The 21,626-nt window shown below is 40.2% G+C and overlaps 1 protein-coding gene across 2 annotated transcripts in view; it reads right to left on the reverse strand.

Moving 5' to 3' along the window:
- The window catches only part of LOC135198635 (vacuolar protein sorting-associated protein 54-like), a 321,344-nt gene that overhangs the window by 51,481 nt on the left and 248,237 nt on the right, over nt 1-21,626 (reverse strand). For both annotated transcript variants that reach the window (XM_064226408.1, XM_064226409.1), the window contains exon 15: nt 9,310-9,700. In XM_064226408.1, the coding sequence (XP_064082478.1) occupies nt 9,310-9,700 (391 nt within the window). The remainder of the gene's footprint in view (nt 1-9,309; nt 9,701-21,626) is intronic.

Raw genomic sequence — 21,626 nt, forward strand, 5'->3', positions numbered from 1 at the left:
TAGTGGAGTGGTCCTGGAGAGTGAGTCCGCTATCACGTTCTTGACTCCTGCCGGATGGGTTGCTGACAGGTGCCAATGATTTTCCACTGCTAACGAAAATATTGCAATCAGTACGTGATTCAGTTTGCTTGACCTGGAACCACCTCTGTTTATGCAGTGTGTCACCACTAGGCTGTCCGAGACTATCCTCACATGGCTGTTCCTGGCCGGAGTTAGTCGCTTTAAGGTTAGGAAAACTGCCATAGCTTCTAGCACATTGATGTGGAACTGGCGGAACGTCTCTGACCATATTCCTAGAGTCTTCTTGAACTGCGAGTATCCCGCCCAGCCACTCAGTGATGCGTCTGTATGAATTGTCAAAGACGGCGGAGGGAATTGCCTTGGACAAGTTCCTGTGCTTCGTCCATGGGCGAAGCCTCTTTGCTAGAATGGGTGGAATCACTGAAACTTTATCTCTGAGATTGATGTTGGCTCTCTTTCTCCAGACTCGATTGATATCCTTCAATCTGGCTCTTAGTAGGACGTCTGTTACTGATGCAAATTGAAGCAAAACGAGGATTCTCTCTTGGGTACGACAAGAGGCCCTCTTGTTCCTGAGGAACTGTTTTGTAGCTGCCGCTATCTGCTTGGCCTTCCTGGGTGGAAGGGATAGCCTGTGTTTTATTAGGTCCCATTGGATTCCCAACCATTGAAAGTGGGAAGCTGGTTCCAGCCGTGATTTCTCTCTGTTTATCTGGAAGCCCAGAAACTCCAGGAGTTCTATTACTCTGGCTGTCAACCTGTGGCATTCCTCGATGCTGGCTGCCTAGATGAGCCAGTCGTCTAGATAGGCTACCAACATGATCCCCTTGGCTCTTAGTTCTTGGATTATAGTCTCTCCTAGCTTGGTGAATATCCTGGGTGCAATGTTGAGCCCAAATGGCATCACCCTGAATGAGTAAGCTTTGTTCCCTAGCCTGAAGCCTAGGTACGGAGAGAAGTTCCTTGCTATCAGAACATGACAGTAAGCGTCTGCAAGATCTATAGAGGTGGTGATGGCCCCACGGGGAAGTAAGGTCCCCACCTGCGAGACTATCAGCATACAGAACTTGTCGCAAAGAATGTATGAAGTGATCTTTGACAAGTCCAGAATCACTCTTCTTTTGTCCGATTCCTTCTTTGGAACAGTAAACAGACGTCCTTGAAATTTTAGTCTCCTTACTTTCTTTATGGCCTTCTTTTGCAGATCTTTGGTGTATTCAATCAGGTCCGTTGTTGGGATCTGGAAGAAGTTTATAGGTGATGGGGGCCCTTTCTTCCATTTCCATCCCAGGCCCTTGGAGATTATACTGTGGGCCCATGGACTGAAGGTCCAGTGGTCTCGATAGAGATAAAATCTCCCTCCTACCTGCAGGCTCTCACTGGTTGGCTGCAGGTTTGTACCCTCTGCCTCCTCAGAAACCTCTACCCCTTGAGCCGCTTCGTAGCCGGGAGCTACCTCTGGTTCTGCTGCTACCCGCATGCCTATGGTAGCTACGAAAGGATTCCCTAGTTTCATAAGCGGGGTTAAAGGCGGGGGAGGTTATGATGGCTGTAGAGGTTGAGGGTTGCTGAGCAGGCAGAGTCTGTAGCAAAAGAAACTGCTGCTGTGGCTGGGCCTTTGAAGTTGACGGCTTCCCAACTTGTGATATTGGGAGTGCCTGAACCATCGTCTGAGGTCGAGAGGGCTTATAGGGATTGTACCTCCTCAGACTCTTTCTTGCTCTAGCTTGCTGGCCGGGTGCTTCAAACTTCTGTTTAGAAGGAAGTCCCCACCTAACCCGGAGGCTCTGGTTGGCCCTGGCGGCTTCCCGCAAGACATTATCCACCTCTGTCTGAGGGAACAAGTTCTCTCCCCAGATTGATGCTTTTATCAATCTGTTTGGCTCATGCCTGATGGAAGCCTCCGCTAGGACGTGTTTCCAGCAAGTTCGCCTTGCTATTCCAAAGTCATATAGGTCTGACTGAAAAGTCTGTAATAGACTTTTCGTCACGACCTGGAATACTTGCTCGTCCCTGTATGTGGTGGCAACCAACTCCATCGAAGTGACGGAGTTGATAGACCTTGCCAGTCTCGACCTTGCCTCGAATTCGGACTTAATCAGGTTCTCTGGGAGTTTGGGCAGCTTCTCGGAGAATAAGGTGGGGGCATAGTCCACGTCCAGTTTACCTGCCGTAAACGTGGCCGGGGCTTCATTTCCCTACTCACAGGGAGGAGAAGGGAGGTAGCCTCTGTTTCCTTCAAAGCTGGGATAGGTTTATCCTCGGCTAAGGCTTGTAAAGTTAGCTCCGCCACCTACTCGCTCCAGGGTTACAAACATGGTGTACGTTCCCTTTGTGAGGCGTCAACCTGGTGTTAACACACTCCTACTCGGCCATGGTGCGTGCCCAGACAGCTGGGGCTTGTTCCCTCGGGAAGATCACCGTTTCTTTCGGGACCTTGTCAACTCTTACTAGCACGTGCTCTGCTAGTCTGACAAACCCGGGGAAGGGGAACTGGAGGCCTTTCGGGAAAGCTCAAAGTCCTCCAGAGGCCGGGTCCCACACCCTTCAATGGTTAATTTCCCATCTACGTATGATGCATGCATAGCAAGCCTCCATGGATTGTTCTTATTGAAGGGGGGAAGCTTAGAGGCATCCGGCACCGCCATTGCCAGCACCGGAGATCAGGGGTGGAGAAATCCGGTCATCATATCCTGGAGCGGTTTGATCTTCTCGGCCACTATGTCAGAAACTGACTGGCTGGAGATTTCAGATCCGGAGGTGCGTCACAACGACTCAAACCTCTCGTCTACTGCATCCCTAACCTTTGACAAGAGAAGGTTAGCGAGCAATTCGTGGTATACTCCGGACTCCGTGGCCTTGGGTTTGGCGGACTTTGATCTCGATCCCTTCGACGGGAGAGAGCCCTTGGCAGCAGGAGACTTGTCATATGATGTCGACGGCCATGGGGCCGGAGATGACTCAGTCGCCGCTAACGTAGTCGTCTTTGATCCCTTGGGCAGGGATTTCCGTCTAACTGATTTTTCTTTGGGGCGAACCGACCGTGAGCTGTCCCAAGTAGGGGCGGGCTTGGAGAAGCCCCGGAAAGAAGAGGAAGAAGGAGTCGGACTCAGGAGACTACCTGCCTCACTTACCTCTCCACTTACCTCCTCCAGGGCCATAGGCTCCACATGGATGTTGATGGCCGCCATGTCTGCCATCAAATTCTCTTGGTCATCTGGCAGGGGTGCCATCTCCGCCCGGATGGCGTTGATGATGGAGACCGCCAGATGAGGTTGTACTGATGTCGAGGGGGACCCCTTGAACAAAAGGGCTCCCAGGCTGGCATCTATGATGTAAGGGTGACCTGATGGCGCATTCCTTCCGTACCCGGAAACCCAGCGCCTCAGGTCCGTCCTCACGTTCTGGCGGGCTTCTTCAGCCGTCTGCTCATTCAAGAGGAGCATCACCATCTCATAACAGATTGTGCACGCCTCCGGGTGCCAAACCATGTAAGGAGGCTGCTCCTCCTTGGCTATGAAGGGCACCGAGCTGTTGGCGTGCGAACGACACACCTCGTGCCCAACGGTCTCGCCTAGGGAGGCGGAGCACCCCGGTGACTGGCAGCGCACCTTCTGTAATAGTAATTGTTAATGAGTCTCAGCCTCAAGGAGGGCCGGAGCTCCTCCGGCGAGGGCATGCAGTTTTTTACTTATTAACATATTCAATTCACTAACTAATATATATTCAATTCACTGAATAGCTTCAATTCATATCTTTAAATTTAACTGCCTGCTCTCGATCCCGCTCCAGGGTTCGATGTAAGCCTAGTGCAGTGGTACCTCGAGATACGAAAGGCTCAACTAACGAAAAACTCGCGATACGAAAGCCAATGTGTAAAATTTAACGGCTATACATACGAAAGTTTTCAAGATAAGAAAGGTTTCTGAAAGTCCAAGATTCGCCCAAACCACCGATAACAATTTTGAAACTCGCGCCGCACGCCGCCATCTTAGTACTAGTAGACTGGCCACCATCTTCCTGCTCTCCCATTGGTTCCTGATGCTAGTCATCTCCATGAGATCCTTCTCTCCTATTGGACAGCATCCCTCCCATCACGCATCTTATACGTACGTGGTGGAGTGCCTACCTCGGCCACTTCGTACCAGCATCTTTATCATACGCACGCGGCATTCGTTCGGTCCAACGATTTCGTTTAGTAACGTAAATTCGTTAGTGATTTCGTTGCAGTAAGTATTATCATGTTGTGCAAAAACTTTATTGTCTAACTTACACGTAAATTACGTACAAGATGACGTAGTCATGGGTCCCAAGAAAGTTAAAATTCACGGAAAGAAGCGCATACTCTTTGTAGACAAAGATGGAGATCATCAAGAAGTACGAAGCTGGTATGTGATTGAGTGTGATCGCAAAGGAATACGGCCGTAATCCGTCGACAATAGGCACCATCCTTATGCAGAAGGATGCCATCAAAGCAGCTACACCGTCCAAGGGCATCACTATTTTGTCCAGCAAGAGGACCCACGTGCACGACGAGATGGAACGGCTGCTCCTCGTCTGGATAAAAGACAAACAAATCACTGGCGATACAGTAACAGAGACGGCAATCTCCCACAAGGCCAGCGCTATTTTCGGCGATTTGATTGCACAGGCGGAAGACGACGGAGGGGAAGGGACTTCATCGCCAACCCCAGAGTTCAAGGCTTCGCATGGCTGGTTCGAGAAATTCCGTAAACGGACTGGCATCCATTCGGTGGTGTGTCATGGGGAGGCTGCCAGCTCGGACACTAAAACGGCCGAAGCATTCAAGAAAACTTTCGACGAGATAATGACCAAGGAAGGTTACAGTTCTCAGCAGGTTTTCAACTGTGATGAGACTGGCCTTTTTTGGAAAAAAATGCCTCGTCGGACGTACATCACGCAGGAAGAGAAGAAGCTAACCGGGCATAAGCCTATGAAAGACAGGCTTACGCTCACACTTTGTTCCAACACCAGTGGGGATTGCAAGGTGAAGCCCCTACTGGTCTATCATTCCGAGACTCCTCAAGCCTTCAAGGCCCACAAAGTGCTGAAGGAGAAGCTTCCAGTGATGTGGAGGGCTAATGCAAAAGCCTGGGTAACGAGGCTTTTGTTCACCGAGTGGGTAAATCTGTGTTTCGGCCCGACAGTGAAGAAATTTTTGGAAGAGAAGCGCCTCCCCTGAAATGTCTGCTGGTGTTGGACAATGCCCCTCCCCACCCTCCTGACCTCGAGGAAGATATCCTGGCGGAGTATTCCTTCGTTAAGATTCTTTTTCTTCCACCCAACACCACCCCTCTCCTCCAGCCCATGGACCAGCAAGTGATATCGAACTTTAAGAAGCTGTACACGAAACATCTTTTTAAGAGATGTTTCGACATCACCGATACCACAAACCTCACCTTGTGTGAATTTGGAAGGAGCATTTCGACATCGTCATTTGTATCCGACTCATCGACCAAGCTTGGCAGGTTTCGAGGCGAACCTTGAATTCCTCGTGGAGGAAACTCTGGCCTGATGCCGTATCCGCCAGAGACTTCGAGGGATTCGACGTGGGCGAAGCTAGTGCTGCAGAGTCCGAAACAGTTGACGATCCCGAAACTGTTTCCCAACCAGCTCTTGACGAGATCGTTGCACTCGGCAAGTCCATGGGGCAAGTCGTCGACGAGGACAACATCAACGACCTTCTCGAGGAGCACCAAGAGGAACTTACGACGGATGACCTGAAGGAGTTGGAGGCCATGCAACATAACGTCATTCAAGAGGAGTTCTCTAGCAGCGGCGAGGAAGAGGAGGAGGACCCTATGACACCAGCAGAAATTAAGGATGTCTTAGCCACTTTTCATAGAGTACAATCGTTTATCGAAAAAAAGACACCCCAAAAAGGCTCACACAGGTCGTATGCTTGCGCAGTTCGATGATGTTTGCCCGAGTCGTTTCAGGAACATTGTGAAAAGTAGGCAGAAGCAATCTTCCTTGGATCGTTTTTTTTTAAAGAGGCCTTCAGCATTAGCAGGAGTAAGCAAAAAGGAAGAACCAAGTGATAAAAAATAAAAAATTGAAAGCAAAAAGGAAGAAACAAGTGATGAAAAAAAGAAAGTTGAAAGCAAAAAGGAAGAACCAAGTGATAAACAGAATGTTGAAAGTGGTGATGAAGTGGAAATTCTGTAAAGAAAAAAAAAAGCCTACATAAAAGTAAAAAAAAAAAAAAAAAGTTAAAAATCATTTTGTTAATGTGTTTTGTAAATTTTAGTTTCAGTTTTCCTTACATTTTTTTGTGTTTTCTTAAAGTTAAGTGTACGTACATACGTACGTATGTACGTTATCTGCCGTTTGTCCTCCTCCTCCCCTGCCGCCACTTTCGAAGATAGCCTCACTCGAAAGGTAAGCTTCCACATTTTACGTACAGTATATTTCTTGTTACCATGTACACTAATATACACTTTATTTACAGGTTATTTTGCATTTTTTTTTATTAATTTAGGTATTGAATGGTCCAAATTGTTGTAGTATTTCATTGTTTATAGGTCAATTTAGCTTTATTACGAAATTTACTGGGGTGTTTTTGGAGGGCTTGGAATGGATTAGCCATTTTACATGTAAAATGTGGTCCAAGATACGAAAACCTCATGATACGAAGGGCGCCTCGGAACGGATTAATTTCGTATCTCGAGGTACTACTGTATTTGAGATCTGATACCCGCTGGACCTGGGAGGAGGACGGGCTTCAACTCCGTATGGCTGGCCGGACCAGAAGGCTACGTGTTAACGTAGGCGTCTGCATGATCTCCAAGGATTAAGAACTGAGCTAAGGCAGGTTTAATTCAACACTCCGGTGGTGGATGTGGGGGTGAGTCATTGTCCGTTGGCACCACAAGGGTCCGGAGCTGTTCACTGTGCGGTCCCACAAAGCTTAGCTCACTTGCAGTCTTGTTTCTCCTTGCCCTTGCCACTGCCTGTGGCACGAGTCGAGGTGGCGAATCAGGGGAAAATTTATTCCATATCTGACACTGCCTACCTCTACTGAGGGTAGGAGGGTGGGAGCAAGACTCTCACCCTCTTTCCACGGATGAGGGGGGGCCGGAGAAAGAGACAATGAAGCGGCGGAGCTACATATGTACGCCCCGAAGCTATGTCCCTCATCCGGCGGAGCCGGGGGACTATAAGCTGGGAACTCTAGTACCAATCTCCTCCCCCACACTCATCCCCCTCCTTCCACTTATATGAAACTCAAGCGACCGTTCCTCACTAAGAGTACTAGTAACGCGAGTTATAACTACGTGATCAGAGGTGGCCACCTATTGACGGTTGTGTAGGCTATCACTGTAGGGGTGGTAGTGTGACTGGGCCTATGGCCCGTTGTGGTTGGTACAGCAACCAGTTGATGGGGCCCTCGATCGAGAGGTGTAGCCTACTACTAAAGGTTAAACCGAAGGAGGCTAGGCCAAGACGAATGTTCACTAGACCTTTTACGACACAGTGATACAGATTGCACAATGACAATAATGAATATATATATATATATATATACATTTTGACAACGAGGCACTATGGAAGAGTTACCAGGGGTTCTATATATACTTTGGGAAATTGCCCGATATGAATCTAGCTGACTAACCAATATCGCTAGCAACTCGGAAAGTTAGGCTAAATCTCCCCTAGGATATCTTTAGGTGGACAGTATCTTCAACTAAACCTACTAAACTCGAATTTATTCGATTCAGACTGGCCAGGAGGATAGATCCCATAATGTGAAAAGAGAGAGAGGGGCTCTCTTATCATTGATATCGTCCCTTGAAGAGCCTTAACTCTATCAAGGGAAGAGGCATAAGGGTAAAGGTTAAGGGCAGTTAGCCTACCTTAAATAAGTTTACTGGTTAACTGATGGGTGGCAACTCTTCCACCTCTTTAGAGATATTTAAATATATTTATTTTGAAAGAATAATTCATGTTAATTTACGTTGGGAAGAGAAAGTTTTTTAAAACTCTCTCTCTCTCCTCCTTCTATACAACAGGCTGTTGATATTGTATCGAAACATGATATTCTAATATTATGTTGAGATGAGCTCGAACGCACTCGAGTTGGGGGGGGGGGGGGGTTGAGCAAATTACTTTACACGCCCCTGCCTAGCCCCCAGATTTACCCCAGGGTATGTCATGAGCGCGATCGGTACTTCTACGACAAAATAATCTTAATAGTAACAAGTGAACTCATGAATTAGGTACATTTAATGCAAAATTATGCTTTTGATTCATTTTTAATTAGATTAAAAATGCGTACCTAATTCACACGCATTCTTACTCATGATTATAAAATGGCGTGGGTACGCCGCCTTCCCTGCAATGCTTTCTATGGGGCCGAAGGCTAATTTTGGAAGTCCCGCAACCTTATAAGTTACGAAAAACGTAAATTGGGGTACTCAGCTTCGATGCAGGAGTAACATCTGCAGCGGCCATTCCGAATTAATCACAAAATCACCAAATAAACTAGAGCAAGAAAAAGCGTGTCAGTAGTTCAGTTCTAAAAAAAAAAAAAAAAAACAGGATTTTTTTTTTTTTTGAAGATGGCGCTCGGGTCGGGTAGTTAGTACGGTAGCGAGAGGAAGGTGTGGCCGTTGCAACGGACCATTCCATGAAAGGGATTTTGGAAAGGAAACCTCTAATTGGCAGAAGACCTGTGAATAATGGCTTTCACTCGCCTTGTACTTTATACCCGACACCCTTAGGGTGCTCGCGCGAGGGTAGTAACCTCAGAATACCATGCTAACTTTTTTCTCTGGTATATTTAGAACCTATTTATACTAGGAAAGTGAGCAGCAGGATCCTTTTCACCAGCAAACACAGGTCGAACCCAGAAATCAATATTTTATATAAAATTATCATAGTGTTATGTTAAAATTAAGAAGTATAGTACCTAAACAACTTATATTTAATTTCAATTAACTTAATAAAATAATTGGCATCTTTTTGACACATTGTTAAAAAAAAAGGTTCTTTATGGGTGGGGTTAAACGGTATTTGTAGCTTAATGCTTGTATACGAATTCATGGGGATGATAAAATTCATACATACAAGTGTATATATATATATATATATATATCATATATATATATATATATATATATATATATATATATATATATATAGATATCTTTAATTTATATAATTTCATTTAGTATTCAGCATGATCACCAATAAAATAAATACTATTGCAAGTCTTTGGAACAGTAATTACCTTCCATACTGGCAAAATAATGGGAAAACACTCACCTACAGGTATCAGAATTAAATCTCCTGAGAAGATCTGTTAGACGAGTTAGTAACTGTTGTGCAGCTAATCTAAGAGTAGCAGCACATTCAGCATATTCAACAATCAAACGTACCACCACTAAACATACTCCCACTACTATGTATTCCTCTCCACCAACAACCACACCACCACAGCTACTACTACTGCTATTTACACCACTACCACTACTACCAACATTCACACCATTGCTGGTGTGTTCAGCAATGCCATTGCTGATGGTTGAAGTGGTACTGGTGGCAGTGGAAGTAGAAGTTATGGTTACAGTTGAAACTGGTGAAAGTCTTCTAGCTGGGCTTGAATCTTCCTCTATTTTTCCTTCTCCCACAATGGCTGGGGGACTAACTAAGGTATCTGTAGTAAAGAAAATAATATTCAATTTAGGAAAACAAAGCATCGAAATATGAAACTCATAATGAAGAAACATTAACTGTATGAAGCTCATAATGAAAAAACATTTGACTGTCTCCCATAATGGGACTTGAACTTCTGAAAAGATTAACAGTAGTTTTCTATTCTATCCTAAATTATCAGCATCAATAAAAGTTTAACCAGGCCACTGAGTAAAAATTTACGTTCTTAACTCTAATAAGGCCGGTCAGAAGGGTTTTAAAGTAGTTGCAAGATTTTAAATATCTCATTTAAATTCTTACAACAACTTTAAAATTAAATGACTGGATAACTGAAAACTGAAGTTCTGACAAAATTCACTCAAGGCTTAATTTCCCATTTTTGTATATTGTTGAGTTATATTTGGACCTTCACTAAAGATGTTCAACTAACTACTGTTCTGCATTCTCTGCACACATGGATTGGGTCATGTAGGCTTTTCATCAAATACCCCTAAATCATAAATCTGACAAGTCCACAGGTGGGATACTACAGTAGTACCTCGAGATACGAAATTAATCCGTTCCGAGGCGCCCTTCGTATCATGAGGTTTTCGTATCTTGGACCACATTTTACATGTAAAATGGCTAATCTGTTCCAAGCCCTCCAAAAACACCCCAGTAAATTTCATAATAAGGCTAAATTGACCTATAAACAATGAAATACTACAACAATTTGGACCATTCAATACCTAAATTAATAACAAAATGCAAAATAACCTGTAAATAAAGTGTATTAGTGTACATGGTATACAAGAAATACTGTGCGTAAAATGTGGAAGCTTACCTTTCGAGTGAGGCTATCTTCGAAAGTGGCGGCAGAGGAGGAGGAGGACAAACGGCAGATACGTACGTACGTACACTTAACTTTACGAAACACATAAAAAAATTTATGGAAAACTAAACTAAAATTTACGAAACACATTAACAAAACTGTAACACTTAACTTTACAAAAAACTAAAATTAAAATTTTTTTTTCTTTTTTTGATTTTTAATTATTATTTATTTATTTATTTTTTTTTTTTTACAGAATTTCAACTTCATCACCACTTTCAACTTTCTGTTTTTTATCACTTGGTTCTTCCTTTTGCTTACAACTTTCTGTTTTTTATCACTTGGTTCTTCCTTTTTGCTTACTCCTGCTAATGGTAAAGGCCTCTTTAAAAAATAAAGATCCAAGGAAGATTGCTTCTGCCTACTTTTCACAATGTTCCTGAAACGACTCAGGCAAACGTCATCGAACTGCGCAAGCATACAACCCGTGTGAGCCTTTTCGGGGTGTCTTTTTTTTCTATAAACGCGTAGTGTTCATTAACGGCTGCCCGTCTTGATAATTATCTACTAATTGTTGCACCTCATGACTCTGTTGGCCCTGGTGTCCATCAAAACCCTGTTCAACCAAATGCTCTCTCTGCAACTGATTTGGGTACTGAATGTTCGGTTGCTGACCTTCAACATAAACTGAAGTGCCTTGATTATACTGGTATGCAAGTTGTAAATGATTGGTCAACACCCTCTGTTCAGCAGGGAGTGAGATTCTACCAACCTTGCAAAGTTTCCAGTTATCCCATGAGAGAGACCTTGATCACTTATCCCATGTGAGAGATCTTGGTCACTTATCCCACGAGAGAGATCTTGGTCTATCATATCATATATGTCGTCACTCAAGAGGTACTCTTCTTTTTCCATTTTCTGTGAAAAGATATGAGAAATTTTTTTAAAAATACACATGACACAAACACCATCACAATGTCAACTCTGACTAGTAGATTCAGAAACAGTTGACGATCCCGAAACGAATACCGCATGCGTACTATAACGATGCTGGTACCGAGTGGCCAAGGCACGCCACCACGTACATAGATGCATGATGGGAGGGACGCCGGCCAATAGGAGAGAAGGATCTCATGGCCGCGACTAGCATCAGGAACCAATGGGAGAGCAGGAGGATCGTGGCGAGTCTACTAAGTTGGCGGCGCGCGAGTTTCAAATTGTTATCGGTGGTTCGGGTGAATCTCGGACTTTACAGAAACCTTTCGTATCTTGAAAACTTTTCGTATGTAGAGCCGTTAAATTTTTCGTATTGGCTTTCGTATCTCGAGTTTTTCGCAAGTAGGTACCACTGTACTTCAAAGTAACATTTAGGATGAGATAATGAATCAAAGGCAGGACCAGGTATACTGTATTCGATCTAGTCATAGCCAATGAAGCTTTCTTTTTAATGCCTACATAAGCAGGGATCCAACATTCCAACATTTATACAGGCTGCCCTTCAGTAGATTCCTAAGCCCCCCACTATCAAGGGGTTGGGATCAGAGGGCTTTTTATGCTTATGGTATAGTAATTCATATTTCATTAAAGGATATGTATAGTACTGAGATACAATAGAGAGAGAGAGAGAGAGAGAGAGAGAGAGAGAGAGAGAGAGAGAGAGAGAGAGAGAGGAATGTTTACATCGAAGCCTAATACAGTAGTACACACTCCTTCACTATTTTACTTATAATTTATGTGTAGGGTATGTGTGAATGCACACACTCTTTAATTCCAACAATTATTTAGCAGTATTCTGAAAATGAATTTATTCTGAACATTCATTACTGAGAAATGCCATACTTATTAAAGATATAAACACAGGATGTAGTAAAGTAATGCACAATGTATACTACAAACTGCTGAAAATTAAATTTTCAGTAGATTGTGATAGGCTGGGTTTTCAAACAAGATTATCAAACTTATGGTTTATATAACAATTCAAAACCATCTCTTATGATTAACTACCACTTACCAAAGAACTGACATCATGATATTGGGTATGCTGTAAACAAATTAATTGGGAAATAGTTGTTTTTTATGGCATAGTCACTGTCTCATCCTCAAGGATTACCCTTTCATGGTCTGTCCAGATCTAAATGGTGACAAGACTAATGTCAAAGAATTCTCTTAACTGGTCTTATGGCTTGTTATTGTGTCGTAACGATAAATATTATTACATGTGAGAGTATAAACAGATTCGGGATAAGAGGGCACTTTCTATTATCCTCAGCGAATGCTAATACCCAGTTTACATCCTACGTTGTAACCACAAGAAGAAGTGGTTATGTGCATATGCACCATCATATTGTTTACATACGACCAAAATCAGACCAAGAAACCTTTCCTTTTCTGGTCTGTCAAGAAACCAGTGCTCAGAGAAGTCCGTTCTTTGCTTATTCATTCAGCTAAGTGCATAATTTTAAGTTCCAGTTAAAATTTTTTCTAGTTTAGATTGTGAAACAATGATTTTTTGTGTGTGAAAAGCCGTAATCAGCTTATTTTGCTGGCACAAGTTGGCCCTTCTTAAGAATTATGATCATTAGGCTAGCTCTGAGAATTTCATTCTTTGCTTATTAATTTCATTACTGAGGTTCATGGAAACATATAAGTTGAAAGCTAAGTGTACAATTTTAAGTTTGTGATAAATTTTGTTAGTTTATAATGTAGAAAAATGATTTTATTGTGCGTGAAAAGCGGTAGACTATTTTTTTTGTCTGTACAAGTTGGCGTTAACAATTTAGGATCGTTAGTTCCGAGTTTCGTTCCTTCGCTTATTGATTTCATTACCAAATTCCCGGAAACATCCCCCTTCAAAACTGAGTACATAATTTCAAGTTCCAGTTAAAAAATTGTTAGTTTAGGACTGTGGAACAATGATTTAAATGTGTGAAAAGCCGTAAACCAGTTTTTTTTGTCAGTATATGTCGGTGCTCCTTACATTTTGTGATAGTTAGCTATTTGTCAAAACAAAAATTGTTTTGAAGAATTTATCATTCTATTTAGAAGTTTTATCTACAGAAATGATCCACATTTATTACAAATATAGATAATCCTTTCAGATAACTATGTCAACAATAGCTTACCAGGCAGTAGCCTACAATCTATATTGATTCAGTGAGAATATGCTAGGTAGACTGTGGCAGATATTGACTCCTTAAGAGTGAACAAAAATAATCTGGATTAGGCAGTAATCTGAAATATGGTATGATTTAAGGACATATCCTGTTAGGTTATGGGCCTTGGCAGTAGCCTAAGTTTACACCAAAGACCTTATGATTAGATAAAAGTCTACAGACATTTTTCCTTTATATGTATAGCCTGTATACTTAAGCATAGTCTTAATACTGTAGGCTATCATGTGCATACTCTTAAAAGGGAATTAAATAATCTAGACGGATTTGACAAGTGAGTTTCATACTGGAAAGTTTCTGTTTTATACAATAGACCAAATAGCCTAGGGCTAGATATAAACAATTTGAGTTAGACAAAAGATATTGGCCTAACTATGAATTTAAGTAACTATCATTGTTTATATAGCCTTTACATCTGATATAGGATAATCTAGGGTAGGCAGTACCCTATACTAGGCTAAGAGAACAATTTAGGAAACATCCTGTTGTTAGCTTACTAACTGATAGTTTAGCCCAAATAGCCTAGGACTGGATATAAACAGTATCCTAGGAGTAATTAAACAACCAAAAGCCATTTAAAACAGTGGCTTGGGCTAACTAAACAAATTAGTATACAAAGGATATTGGTCTAAATAGTATGAGAATTAAAATTAAAATTTTACATAGCTATATTATTTCCAAAATGACCAGAGCTCCCTGGCAGGGCTGTTTGGGTCCTCCCACGTGTGTTTAATCTCCGCATATCTGCCAAATTTATAACAACAACAGAGAGATAAAACTATTCCTCCCATGACAAATATCAATATCTTTTCCATTATGCAGATTCTAAATCAATTACATAGGTTCACGACTGATAAATTTTTTTAAGTAATAACAAGAAACAGAATCAGATTTTCTATCAACACGGCATCTCATTTTGGAGCTGTTACCAATTTTTCAAACAGTTCCATATGCGTTTAAATCCATGGTTAAGCTGCTTAGATTCTCTCCAGGGGACACTTTCAGGGGTCACTGTACATGTCTGGAGGCCTTTCTCCTTTCTACAATTATCTTGATTTCTTACTATCATAGGCATAGATAAATTGGTAAACATGGAAATATGAAACAATGCATAACACAATAAGTTTGATGAGTGAGAAAATAAGCAATCGTATACAGATCTCTCTCTCTCTCTCTCTCTCTCTCTCTCTCTCTCTCTCTCTCACACACAAAATAATAGATAAGAATCAATAACTGAATATTGCTTGAATACTATATGGCAACAAAGTTTTGGCCTGGCTGAAGTGTGGAGTAGTGACTTTGACACTGACTTACAAGTCATTTCTGTTCATCTCACTGCCATGGATAGACATCAACTTCACTGCCGAGAAAAGGCAATCGTATACAAAATAAATACGTATTTTCTAGATGAAAAGGCAAAATATAGCATTGATTAAATACTTCTAAGTACCTAATTATGCAATAATGATAATTGTACATCTACAAGTACTGACAAAATAGTTAAGATGGACATATATTAACACAGGAAAAAAAGGGGGGGAAAAAATGCTGTAAAATTTAGGAGAGAGAGAGAGAGAGAGAGAGAGAGAGAGAGAGAGAGAGAGAGAGAGAGAGAGAGAGAGAGAGAGAGAGAGAGAGAGAGCAGAATAGGAAGGCGATTAAAGTTTACCTTGAAATGAAAAGCCCCTATAATCTTATAATTACAGCCTCAGGGTTTGTCGCAAAGGTCTGTCACACACGGGTCAGTTGATGTTTTTGTAAAATTGGCAACAGGGCAAATCTTTAAACGCCACGCCAGAGAGCTCTCATAGCGATGGCAGGACTATATTGTACAGCCATATACAGCTATCAAAACTTACTTAAACCTCTAAGGGTTTGAGTTAACATAGATTTCTAATAGAATCTACTACAAATATGGAAACTGTATAAGGAACTACAGAGGTGTCCCTCATTAATAATTTAATACGGACTGACTTCTAATAACAACTTGCTTTACATCACTACTGGGCTGCCATTATGTAGGACCCTTGGTTCAAGCGTAACATCAAATTACTCTGGTCATTTTGTACCAGTGGGTACGTCTCATACCCCCTGCATGGGTATAGTCTTGTAAAAAAACAATTAAAATTTGCTTGGTCAACAGATATGTACCAAACTTGTAGCATGTTACTGGCAACAAGTTTTAAGGATGGAACAGCTCATTTTAAGCTGTCCTGGGGATTCCTAGGTTCAGTAGGTCTAAAGAAATGGGAAATTATCTCTTTCTGGCAAAACTCCGCCAGTAGATATGTAAGCTTTTTTTCTCAGATCAAGGTTTATGTTTGGGTCAAAACCCAATTACATCAGTACCCAGTACCTCCAAGGTATTTTATGTTTGGGAAAAAACTCAGTGACATCAGTCCCCACTTCCTCCCAGATTAAACTCATGGAGGAAATACAGGAATTTTTGAATGGGGGAGACATTCTTACTATGGAATACGAAGGGAGCATTGCCACTGAAATGACCCTGCTGAATCCAGATGGATCAGGGACACAAATTTCAGGTAGCCATGGGAGAAACCTTATAGAAGGAATTCTATACCCATTTACAGCAATCAAAGCTGAAGAGGATCTTTTCCCCCAAGAAGGATACAGTCAAACCTTGGTTTTCGTTTGGCTCGTTTTGTTTGTTTCGGTTTTCGTACTTTTTTCTACGAAATTTTGTCTCGGTTATCGTACGTTTCCTCGGTTTTCATACACTTGGAGACGCTCCATCTGGGGCCCAACACGTGACTGGGCTCTGTATCGAGTGCCCAAACAAAGCATCCCAAAATCTGTTGTGACCTATTCTGCTTTTGTGTTTGTTGTTTTTGTGCTTTTTCATTTGAGTGCAACTGCTAATTAGGCCTTCATGGGGCCAAAGAAAGTTCCAAGTGCTAGCCCTTGTGTAAAAATGGCAAGAAATACAACAGAATTTAAGAAAGAACTTGTAGCATAGTGTTGGAAGAAGTTCCATGCCGATCTCAGTGAGTGGGCATATATAATGTGCCTACTTCAAGGATTAAGGACATGTTTGCAAAGTGGAATGATTCAAGAAATTTTGTGGATTAAGGACATATTTGCAAAGTGGAATGATTCAAGAAATTTTGTGGATTAAGGACATGTTTGCAAAGTGGAATGATTCAAGAAATTTTGTGGAGAAGTATCATCCCAACAAAGAAGTTGTAATCCATGTCTCCAACATGTTTAACCCTTAAACGGTTAAGGGGTATAATAAAAATCGTCTCCCGTATGCCTAGGGGGTCTCGAATGAGAGCCGAAACGGAAAAATATTTTTTTCAAAATATCACAGAGCGCTTAGTTTTCAAGATTAAGAGTTAATTTTTGGTTCCTTTTTTTCCCATTTCCTGAAGTTTAGTATGCAACCATCAGAAATTAAAAAATTATCATTATCATATATAAATAATGCGATATATGATAGCGCGAAAACAAAATTTCATATATAATTGTATTCAAATCGCACAGTGAGCAAAACGGTTAAAGCTAACAAGTTAATTTTTTTTCATTGTATTGTACACTAAATTGCGATCATTTTGGTATATAACACATTGTAGAACGATCAAAGCAACACACAGAAAATGTTATCACAAAATGATGCACAAATTCGTAACGCGCGGACATAAAAGTTTTTTTCAAAAATTCACCATAAATCTAAATATTGTTCTAGAGACTTCCAATTTGTTTCATAATGAAGATCAATGATTGAATAATACTATACTGTAAGAGGTTTAGCTTACAATTGCAGTTTTCGACCATTACGGATGAGTTTAAAGTTGACCGAATGAAAATTTTTTTTTTTATATATTTTATTTATATGCAAATATTTCAAAAATGAGAAAAGCTACAACCTTCAATTATTTTTAGTTGTATTCTATATGAAATTGCGCACATTTTCATATACAAAACTCTATGAAACGGAGCAAATATTCCGAGAATGCGACGTACGCATTTCGGAGATTTGCGGCGGAGAATCTGTGCACGGAGGGAAGGAAAGTTTTTTTAAAAATTCACCATAAATCTAAATATTGTACTCGAGACTTCTAATTTGTTTCAAAATGAAGATAAATGACTGAATATTACTAGACTGTAAGAGATTTAGCTTACAATTGCATTTTTCGACCATTTCAGTAGAGTCAAATTTGACCGAATGTGGTTTTTTTTTCTATTTATCGTGATTTATATGCAAATATTTCGAAAATGAGAAAAGCTACAACCTTCAATTATTTGTAGTTGCATTCTACATGAAATTGTGCACATTTTTCATGTAAGAATGCATAAAAAACATGTATGTGCAACTTTTCATAAGATTAAAAATAATGTTTAAAACGACTAATTTAAAATGGTGCAAACATTACGACAATCACACATGATTTTTTCGGAAGAGTTACCGCGCGGACATAAGGAAAATGTTTTTTTTTTTTTTTTCATAAATTCACCATAAATCAAAATATTGTGCTAGAGACTTCCAATTTGTTGCAAAATGAAGGTAAATTATTGAATATTACTAGATTATAGGAGTTTTAGCTTACGATTGCGTTTTTCGACCATTTCAGTAGAGTCAAAGTTGACCGAAGGTTGAAATTTTGGTACTTATCGTTATTTACATGAAAATATTTCAAAACTGATTAAAGCAACAACCATGGGTTGTTTTTAGTTGTATTGTGCATGAAATTGCACACATTTCCATATATAAAACTTTATGTAACGGCTAATTTAAATTGGTGCAAACTAACGACAATCGCACATATGATTTTTTCGGAAGAGTTACTGCGCGGATGTAAGGAAACAGTATTTTTCATAAATTCACCATAAATCAAAATATTGCGCTAGAGACTTCCAATTTGTTGCAAAATGAAGGTAAGTAATTGAATATTACTAAAATATAAGAGTTGTAGCTTACAATTGCGTTTTTCGACCATTTCAGTAGAGCCAAAGTTGACCAAAGATTGAAATTTTGGCACTTATTGTTATTTATATGAAAATATCTCAAAACTGATAAAAGCTACAATCATGAGTATTTTTTTGCTGTATTCTACATGAAAATGCGCACATTTCCATATATAATACTCCATGTAACGGCTAATTTAAAATGGTGCAAAAATTATGTCAAAGTGACGAAATAATTTCCGAGATGTGTCACTGATACTTTTTAGTGCGATAAGAAAGAAATAATATCTTATATTACTAAAATATAAGAGTTGTAGCTTACAATTGCGTTTTTCGACCATTTCAGTAGAGCCAAAGTTGACCAAAGATTGAAATTTTGGCACTTATTGTTATTTATATGAAAATATCTCAAAACTGATAAAAGCTACAATCATGAGTATTTTTTTGCTGTATTCTACATGAAAATGCGCACATTTCCATATATAATACTCCATGTAACGGCTAATTTAAAATGGTGCAAAAATTATGTCAAAGTGACGAAATAATTTCCGAGATGTGTCACGGATACTTTTTAGTGCGATAAGAAAGAAATTCGCGCTTGCGTGCCTGTATAACGATTGTAAACAAAACAACACCTTGATCCGTGAACTCCCAGCATTCCCCAAGGTGCGTGATTCAAAAGTTTTTGGCTGGTAGGCCTATAAGTATTTTTCCGCAAATTTTTAAAAAAACTTTTCTATGTTGATGTAAATTATGTCCGGTCAGCACCCAAAAGACAATTTATCTCGACGTAAAATACGTCCAATAGGCGTTTAAGGGTTAATGACAATGTCGTGTTTAATTTTAGGCAAATCTTAAAGAAATGTCAGAGACAAATGTCTCTGGACAGTGTTGTTGTTCGATAGGGGTCCAGAAACTCTCAGGGTGGTCCTAGTTCCACTAAAAAACAAAGAGAGGTAACCCCAGATAGGTCCATAATACCTGAAGTCCTTCTGGAGGGAGATTCTCCTTTTAAACAATAACCTCTCCTCCTCCCTCTCCCCTCCTCTCCGTCTTCCATACGCTAACAAGTGTTTTCCATAAAGGTATGAGTGATGTTAAATGCTCATTTATTAATTTCAATAGTCATTTATATTTATTTCTCATTGTTTTCTGTAGGGAAAACTGTTTATTCCAATAAAATGTATTTTTTGTTAATATTTTTGGGGGTCTGGAACGCATTAATTGTATTTACATTATTCCTTAAGGGAATTATTTTTTCGGTTTTCGTACGTTTTGGTTTTCATGGGAGGATCTGGAATGGATTATGTACGAAAACCGAGGTTCCACTCTAATAGGATCCATCTGACTCCAACTGATATTACTATATTTCTGTAGGGATATTGTAACTCACCCAGGACTTCTGCCCCCTATAGTAACAGGCAATTACATTTCAGTTGTCGAAGCTTGGTCAAAATGTGCAAGCTTCCCATAACAGGATACACAACTTGCAGCATTTGATCGATTCTGTAAGGAAATTTGGATCTTTCCCCCAAAAGGGATACAAAGATCCACCTGAACCCAATGGAAATGACAACAATTCCAGAAGGTCATGGTAATTTACTCAGGACCATTGCCCCCTGGGAACAGGTAGTTGCAACTCAGTCAGGTTACGCAAGCTCCCCAAGAAGGGATACGCAACTTTGGGTATTTGATCAATTCCATAAGGAAATTATGAATAACATTAAAAAATGTCGTTGCCACAGAATGGCAATGAATGAGCAACATGATGCATGATTCTGAAAAGGAATCTAAGTTAGTCCAGTACACTCAAAAGTGTAAAAGTACTGCCTCTTACAGCCCAAAAGTGAGAGGGGATGCAAATGCTGCCCAAATAAGGTCTAGTGTTGGAAGTATGACTGGAAACCACTATATTGGTCAGTTCTGAATACTATAAAACTTCAAATCAAAACATGATAAGAGGCTCCAATACTCAATCCTGATGATTGAGTAATATTGTGATAGAGACTTCCAATTTGTTGCAAAATAAAGGTAAATGATTGAATATTACTAGAATGTAAGATTTTTAGCTTACAATTCCGTTTTTTGACCATTTCAGTCGAGTCAAAGTTGGCTGAAGGTTGATATTTAGGCACATCGTTATTTATATGAAAATATTTTAAAACTGAAAAAAGCTACAACCATGGGTTGTTTTTTGTTGTATTCTACATGAAATTGCACACATTTCCATATGTGAAACTTTATGTAACGGCTAATTTAAAATGGTGCAAACATTACGACAATCGCACAAAAAAAATTATGATTTTTTCGGAAGAGTCACCGCGGGGACGTAAGGAAAAAGTTTTTTTCATAACTTCACCATAAATCGAAATATTGTGCTAGTGACTTCCAATTTGTTGCAAAATGAAGGTAAATGATTGAATATTACTAGAATATAAGAGTTTTAGCTTACAATTGCTTTTTTCGACCATTTTGGTAGCGTCAAATTTGACCAAAGGTTGAAATTTTGGCACTTATCATTCTCTATATAAGAATATTTCAAAACTGATAAAAGCTACAACCATGAGTTGTTTTTAGTTGTATTCTACATGAAATTGCACACATTTTCTTATATAATACTCCATGTAACGGCTAATATAAAATGGTGCAAAAATTATGTCAAAGTGATGAAATAATTTCTGAGATGTGTCGCTGATGTTTTTTAGTGCAAGAAGAAAGAAATTTGTGCTTGTGCGCCTGGGTAACGATTGTAAACAAAACAATGCCTTGATCCGTGAGCTCCCCGCATCGCCCGAGGTGCGTGATTCAAAAGTTTTTGCCTGGTAGGCCTATAACTATTTTTCCCCAAATTTAAAAAAAATTTTTTTTTATATCGATGTACCATACGTCCAATCGGCACCCAACAGACAATTTATATCGACGTTTAATACGTCCAATCGGCGTTAAAGGGTTGAGCTAAATTGACCAATAAAAAATTATATACAACAATTTGGACCATTCATAACTTAAACTACACATAC

Source organism: Macrobrachium nipponense, chromosome 22, assembly GCF_015104395.2.
Source record: "Macrobrachium nipponense isolate FS-2020 chromosome 22, ASM1510439v2, whole genome shotgun sequence".
Classification (NCBI taxonomy): Eukaryota; Metazoa; Arthropoda; class Malacostraca; order Decapoda; family Palaemonidae; genus Macrobrachium; species Macrobrachium nipponense.